At 45.0% G+C, this 7,833-nt stretch overlaps 1 protein-coding gene across 2 annotated transcripts; it reads left to right on the top strand.

Moving 5' to 3' along the window:
- The first annotated feature begins 21 nt into the window (after positions 1–21).
- KCNJ8 (potassium inwardly rectifying channel subfamily J member 8) lies at positions 22–7,603 on the top strand. Of its 2 annotated transcripts, none has more exons than XM_085324007.1 (3): positions 22–467; positions 725–1,180; positions 4,738–7,603. In XM_085324007.1, the coding sequence occupies exons 2-3, from the start codon at positions 816–818 to the stop codon at positions 5,636–5,638; spliced, it is 1,266 nt and encodes a 421-aa protein (XP_085180133.1). In that variant the 5' UTR covers positions 22–467; positions 725–815; the 3' UTR covers positions 5,639–7,603. The 2 variants fall into 2 exon arrangements, with proteins under 2 accessions (XP_085180133.1, XP_085180134.1); XM_085324008.1 differs by lacking the exon at positions 22–467 and adding an exon at positions 501–639.
- Positions 7,604–7,833: the final 230 nt, after the last annotated feature.

Raw genomic sequence — 7,833 nt, 5'->3', positions numbered from 1 at the left:
GCCGCGGGGCCGCTCCCGGCGGGGGCTGCGGGAGGACGCGGCGGCCGAAAGCCGTGGGGAGCGCCGCAGCAGCCCTCCGTCCCTCTCTTGGGGACTAAGCCTGGGAAAAAGGGAGGGTTTCTCCGCCTCGTCCCGGACAGCGGGGAGGACTGGGGAAGGGAAAGCTGGGCGCCTGCTCCGCCGAGTCCTGTTTCCTGCCTCTCGGGCTGGCCGCTCAGCTCCGGCGTGTGATGCTTTCGGGGCACCGGGCAGTGGCTTTTCGGCGGGGCTCTTGGACGCACTGCGGGGCCACAGCCAGAAGAAATTTCTCCCCCAGGTCTCTCCGCAGCCTAGCCTTGGTCTAAAACACGGAAGCCTGATGCTGCCAGCCCTGAAGCATGCGAATAACTGAGCGCTTGGTGCTGCAGCACCTACCTGGGCACCGCTATTTTGTGGAGAAACCTCCCGAGGGACCGACTTGTCATATGGCACGTTACTTCAGACCAAGTTTGTGAGATTTATTCTGCAGCCTCCCTCGCTCCGAGAAGTGTCAAAATAGCAAGTTTTGTTTCTGTTGGGAGCCAATACCAATTGCTCATATAAAAATCATGATCTGAAATAGTGAGGGCACTGCAAAATAATCACACAGCAACATTTAATGTAATGGTTGTTGGTACAGGGGTACCAAGGGCTTCTTGCCATGATGCAGAGATGGCAAATCTAACCACATTCTCTCTTTTCACAGGGTACAGACGCGCTAAAAGAACTTGCAAAGACCTGCTAGAAGGACCATCCCCCACTTGGCATCCTGCTAGGTGGACTATGGTGGCAGGAAGATGCTGGCTCGGAAGAGTATTATTCCTGAAGAGTATGTGTTGGCACGGATCGCTGCGGAGAACCTGCGCAAGCCGCGGATCCGGGACCGGCCGCGCAAAGCCCGCTTCATCGCCAAGAACGGGGCATGCAACCTGGCGCACAAGAACATCCGCGAGCAGGGACGGTTCTTGCAAGACATTTTCACCACCTTGGTGGACCTGAAGTGGCGGCACACGCTGGTCATCTTTACTATGTCCTTCTTGTGCAGCTGGTTGCTCTTTGCCATGATGTGGTGGCTGGTGGCTTTTGCCCACGGGGACATGGATGCAAGCATTGAGTGCACTACGAACAGCACCAAGTGGACACCGTGTGTGACATGTGTCAGGTAAAGTGTCAGGTGGGATGAAGAGAGGGGGGAACAGAACTGCCTGGGGTCCTGCCTACGCCTAAAATGCAGCTTTTGGTTTACACAACTCGGTGGATAAGACAGCTGAAAAATACAATGTTTTCCTCTAGATTAGGTAAATTCAGCAAGCCTTCGAGGGTTGGAAAATACTGTGCTGTAGATTTCTTTGGTTCCTTGCAGGATCTGAAAGAGAGGGAGACCTGCTGCTTGTTGTGTCTCCCCGCACTCGGTGGGTAGATACCTTGCTGTCGAGATAAGAGCCTGCTGCGAGAGTGGGTGTGTGTTATACATACCGTAGCGTTGTCTACGGCAGCAGGATGGCCCCGAGTGCGGCACCAACCTCTCTCCATGTCAGCCAAAGGTGGTCTGCCTCAAGACTAGTGCCCCAGAGCCAGGGCACCTGCCATCAGCCTTGGCACGGGCTAGGGAGCAAAGTGCCCTTTCGGGAAACTAGTCGTCTTTAAAAATGGCTTTTGCTAAAGAGGCAAATATGGGGTGCTCCAAATTACTGGCCCTTGACGAGCACATAAGCCAGCAGTTTGATGGAGGAAGCAGTTTTCTGTGATGTGACTGCTGTATCAGACAGCAGGTGTGGGGTGAAATCTTTAGGGGCTATGAGGTTTAATGCCACCTGTTAAAGAAAAGTATTTTCCTCTCAACGCCCAAAGCCATGGTAATTTTCAAGGCACTGATAAAATGGCATGTGCATACACAGAATAGTGAGTACTTATTAACTGGTCTTGGGGATAAGCAGTAAGATCGCTCTGTCACACAGCAGTAAAATCTTTTTTATATATATAGCATGAGGCTTTTAAGCAGAAAAATCCCGATCCTGCACTGCCCCAACTGTCTCTCAGCAGTTGCCTTTGCACCCTGCAGGGCTTCAAGGGCCTCTGTGAGGGGCTGCAGGGTGGGGAGTGGGGCTGAGGTTCCTTTCTCCTTTCTGCTACATGTCTTTTTGAGGCACCTCGCCAAGTTTGAAGTGATATTGTAGGTGGCTGGTGAGGGAGCTGAGATTTCATTCTCCCTTTGTTTGGCACCTTTTTTTGCTAAATAGGAATTTTCCAAGCTCCAGTAATCGTCAATAATTAGGGACATCTGGAGTCAGGGGAAGAAGGTGTTGTTGATTTTTGTCTTTTCCAGTAGCTGGCTGCAAGCAGTCGCCTCTGAAACGAGGCATTACAGCCCAGCCCGAGCCGCTGGGAGGTCCTCCGGGGTTCCCGCAGCGCAGCGTTCCTGGTGTGTCACCCCTGGAGGGAAGGTGTGGGACTTGTCCAACCCAGCCGAGCAGGTCGCTGTCCCCTGCCACATCTCCAGGATCAGTGGGAGGGGTATGAAGAGGCAGAGCAAATGAGGAATTAGTGTAACGTTTTATTTTCACCCATGACATGGAACAGGAACACGTGCTGCTGCCTGGTGCTAGTACCTGTGGTGGGTCGGCCAACAGCTACTCAAGCGTCTATTTACAAACCATGAAAAACCTTTTGCCTTCACAGAGAAATACTTTATCTTGCTAAATCCGGCTACCAGTTGAGGCAAAATCATGAAATAAAAATGAGATTGCTAACATTTTTAAGAATAGTGAGTCACTGGATGTGAAATAATATTTAGTATTGTAACAATGTCCACAAAATAATGGCAGATATTTTTAAATTTACTTCCCCGTGATTTAGGCCCGCGGATATTTTAGGAGARCTTTCTCAGGTGGGTCCCATTATAGAGTTATAGGACACCTAGTTTTGGAAATTTTAACTGGTACGTGGAACTTGCACAAGACTTGAATTTGCCAAAGCACTGTGGAGTTCCTAAGTCTCACAGCAATTTTGCGACACAACAAAATTATTATCCAAAGAGGAGACTAGTTGCAGAGCTCTAAAGTGACAGACCTGGGGATAGAGTGGCATTTTTTGCTCCCGCTTCGCATGTTCAAAATGTTAGAAAAACTTGTTTCTTCATTTGCAGAAATTCCACTGAAGAAAGGCAAATTCTCATTTCTTTCTCTCTCTCTCTCTTTTTTTTTTTTTTTTTTTTTTTAAGGAGTGTGGTTAAGGGAAATCTGAACATTTTACTCCATAGAGCTTTTTGAATAGTGAATTAGGTTTCAGCTAAAAGTCTTATTCTGCATGGAATGAATATTCATTAATGAAGAAATCATTCAATTAATTCTATTAATCAACTCCTTCATCCCTGATTTCTTCACCATGAAGTGCAAAAATAAACCCCTCAGGACAAGGGAATCTGCCAAAAATTAAAAAAAATGGAAAAGGAAAAAAAAGTAAAGTTCATTCAAAGACATCTCTGCAGAGACTGGATGGTTTTCTGAAAGATGAATTTTCTCTTTCTGCAGAAAATTGTGCTGTTATAACTTTGCTTCATGACTCTGGGTTCACTGAAAATATGATTAGGAAAAAAAAGAAAAGTTAATATAAAACAGATTCTTTCAAAACCAGTGAATGATTTAGAACCGTATTTATGGAAAGGACATACATTTGTTGTAGGTAAAGCCATATTATGCATGAAGATGCCTCACACATATGTTGGTACTGCACCACATAGAAAGAGTGWCTGTCATCTCAGTTCATATGAGAACCCATACGCTGCACGCCTTGTAGGTGAACTCTGTGATGTTGATTTTGGATATTTGAGACTTTGGTGAGTGTCATCATCTGTGTCCAATTAAGCAAGGAAATGAAAGACCTGGTGTATACAGGGGAGATGATATGCTCTACCATACGGAATGTAGTAGTTTGTATTTGGACTCTTAGTGGAAAATGTGCTTGGAGAGGTTGTGGGTGGCATCATCTGATGTCCAGCACTGTAATTCATGAGAGCCATTTGAGTTARCTCACAATTCTACATCCCATTTATGTGTTGAAATTTTCCAGATGATCTTCCCATGGCAGCAAACTAAACCAAAACTTTGGGTCACAGCATTGTCCTCCTACCAGGATGTGCAGAGGGGGAACACAGAGGCCACTGATCCTTTAGTCTCAAGGAGGGCAAGGATTTTGGAGGCTGCACAAATCTAGGAATTTCCACTTTTCCCTTTAAGGAGTTCACAGCACAGAAAGGCAGGAGGCATGAGTAAAATGCCAGTTTTCCTAGTTTCYGAGGCTGGTGGAAGAATCTCTGTGCTAGCCAATTGCTCACATATCTCCAAACCTTTAGTCCCCACTGAGATCTTCATGGGACGGAGAAGATGGAAGATCATGGACAGTGTTAGAGCACTGTCCAGTAACATGGTGGGGAGTATGTGTTATTGAGCAGTGGGTCTCCTGAGCTTCCCAGACCCACCTAGTGTTACAGCTAGTCTTCTAGGAGCTCAGGTTCTCAAGTCTTCCCTCTTACCATTAGATGCTTCACCGATCATGCAAACACTGAGTCGCTGAGTGTGCATTGCTTTCACTGACGTTGACAGGAGCATACCAGGACTGTACAAACAGGCTATAAAGTTTGTTTCTAGAAATTATACACTAGGAACTTCTCAATTTGTGTAAATGGACTTAGAGGTAACTTTGTGCAATCTTCTTCTCCAGGTCTTTCACTTCTGCTTTCCTCTTCTCCATTGAAGTTCAAGTGACCATTGGTTTTGGGGGCAGGATGATGACAGAAGAATGTCCCTTGGCCATCACAGTCTTGATTCTGCAGAATATTGTGGGTCTGATCATCAATGCCGTCATGCTGGGCTGCATATTCATGAAAACTGCGCAAGCTCACAGGAGGGCAGAGACCTTGATCTTCAGCCGGCAGGCAGTCATTGCAGTTCGAAACGGCAAGCTTTGCTTCATGTTTCGAGTGGGAGATCTGAGGAAGAGCATGATCATTAGTGCCTCTGTGAGAATCCAGGTTGTGAGGAAGACTACTACCCCTGAAGGAGAAGTCATACCCATTCACCAAGTAGATATCCCTGTGGATAACCCCATTGAAAGCAACAATATTTTCCTTGTGGCTCCCTTAATCATTTGTCATGTCATAGACAAACGGAGTCCTCTTTATGATATCTCTGCTGCTGACCTGGCTCTCCAAGATCTGGAGCTCATAGTGGTACTTGAAGGAGTTGTAGAAACTACTGGCATCACGACACAGGCAAGAACCTCCTACATAGCAGAGGAGATCCTATGGGGTCACCGCTTTGTGCCCATTGTCACYGAAGAGGAAGGCGTATATGCAGTCGACTACTCCAAATTTGGCAACACCGTCAAAGTCGCAGCACCACGTTGCAGTGCTCGAGAGCTCGATGAGAAGCCCTCAATTCTCATCCAGACCCTCCAGAAGAGCGAGCTGTCCCACCAAAACTCCCTGCGGAAACGCAACTCCATGAGAAGAAACAACTCCATACGGAGGAACAACTCCATGAGGAGAACCAATCCCTCCCTCATGGTGCCCAAAGTACAGTTTATAACACCTGAGGGGAGCCAGAGTGCCTCTGAAACGTGATATTGAGCTTTATGCAAGGTTTGAGGGCTTCAAAAGGAGGAAGCACCCATAGTGTTTTGTTTAAATTTTCTTTTACTTAAGAAAATGGGAACATGATGCAGAACAGAACTCTACAAGAGCTATTTATTCTACTACTTACTGAAAGCACCACCTAATGGCATTARGATACACTTTAGCACTTAGTGTATGAATTAATAAAAAATGGCACATACACTAAAGTAAACACCATTCACTCATGTAATATAGCATGTATTTATAGGTGTTTTAGTGGCAGGCTAATTTTAAAGATCATATTTTTCTTATCAGGGGACTCTTTCCTATCTTTTTTTTGCTGGCTGTCACAAAATGTGTTTTTTCTATGTAAATGGGTGACCCATCTCCAGGCAGAAGTGAGAGCATTTTCAAAACTGCTGAGTATCAACAACTCCCCCAGACTTTGTGGGGATTCTTTGGATATCTATCTTTTGGGGCTGAATTCCTTCTTCCCTTGAAATGAGTAGCTAAATCCCTCAGGGATTTCACTGGAAGAGAGCCAGGATTTTACCTTCAGCTTCGCACATCTTTTGTTTCYGTTGGTTTATGGCAAAGTCATTGTGGGAGAATTTCCAGTCAATCGGCTGAACCGAACTGACCCGGTTTGGGAGCGCTGAGCTCCGCTAYGGTGCTTGTGGACTGCACCCGGAGGGCAAGATGCACTGCTGGAGCACAAGGTGCGGGTGCGTTCGCAATGCCGCTACGACTCAAAGACAAGATGCTCAAGCCTGCCTTGCTRCCAGATGGGTATCCATTTCACTAAATTAATGAAGTTGAATATACACAAGATTTTAATGTTTTTTTCATAGCAGTGGAAGACCAGATGCTGTTTTTCTTTCTCTTACAGGTTAACACACTGGAGGCAATGGCTATGTTCCCTTCACTTACATTACTTTTTGTAGGATTAAGGTTGTTTACTTTAGTAGAAGGTTACTCTTTCACCAGTGGGAACTCATCAATGGGTGTGAGAGATAATCATGCCAATAATTTTAAAGATAATATTTTCAAAATTGTCTGAATATTTTCAGGGGTACRTGGATGCTGCTGCCAAATTACTATTTTTCAGTGCTGTCTCACTTGTGTTTTTGTGTAATAGGACATTGATAATTGACAAAAATAGCTTTTCTCTTCAGATTAAAATGGACATTTGTCTAGAGTCACCACAAAAATGTTACCAGAAGTCTTTCTACATTTTTAAATGCCTGATAGATAATTGTATCACACAATGCTAAATTGAGGCCCACTTTTTCCCAGGGACACACTTTTTTCCCCTCTGAATAGGAAGTATAGTTATGGAGAAACTACTGCTCATGTTTGTTACAGGAGTTGCCTTATTATGTCTCTGATTCAAGAGTATTCTTATTACTGTGCTGCTGGCTTCTCAGAGCCATCCAGCCATCTAAATACTTCTGTAATTTTAAATATCTGCTTATTCCTATCAGATAAAAGAATCAAAAGCAATGCTGGAGTCTGTGTCTCAGCAGAAGTCTGCTTATTGGCACTTCTATGGACCAACTACAGCCTTCATGCATTGGGGGGCTGTGACATTAAGAGGCATTGCTGCATCATACAGACTCTCCGTATGGAGCAGGTGCCCTGCAGAACACCACAGCTGACTAAATATTTCATCTGAAGAAGTAATAGAGATTTCAGCTGTGGCTAAAAGTGTTCATTCCCTTGTCAGTCTGTTAGCTTTCTTGGAGGATGGCTGGTGAGTGTCTGCAGATGTTAAGTTGTCCATCGTGTTTCCAAATAATTAACATTTGTAGCTTCCAAGAAGAATCAAACTGGAGTGTATGCCTCCATTTCCAAGCCTATGACTTTCTTTGAGGGGGTTTGTTTGCTCATGTGTATGAAGGAGTTGAGATATGGTTAAGTCAGATGCTGTACAAAAACAAATCTTCTAAAAAAAAATAAAAGTGCCAACAATGATTTATTCTGTCTCTTTGATTTGTCCCCCATTTCTTTCCCTTTTTTCCTTCTGTTCTCCATTCATTCTACTCTACACTTATTTCTTTTTCTCTCCCAGCCTTTTCCAGGGTTCCTTTGGGTAATATTTTGGTGTTATTACAATATACTCTCAATATCCCATCTAAGTTCTCCTTTCCACGACCCTTTTCTCATTTTCTTCCAAAGCAGTTTTCCCTCCGATTTTTCTTTTT

Source organism: Rhea americana, unplaced genomic scaffold (genome assembly GCF_003343005.1).
Source record: "Rhea americana isolate MKP2758 unplaced genomic scaffold, rheAme1 scaffold_9, whole genome shotgun sequence".
In the NCBI taxonomy this organism is placed as follows: Eukaryota; Metazoa; Chordata; class Aves; order Rheiformes; family Rheidae; genus Rhea; species Rhea americana.
This window is presented reverse-complemented; position numbering and strand designations above follow the sequence as displayed.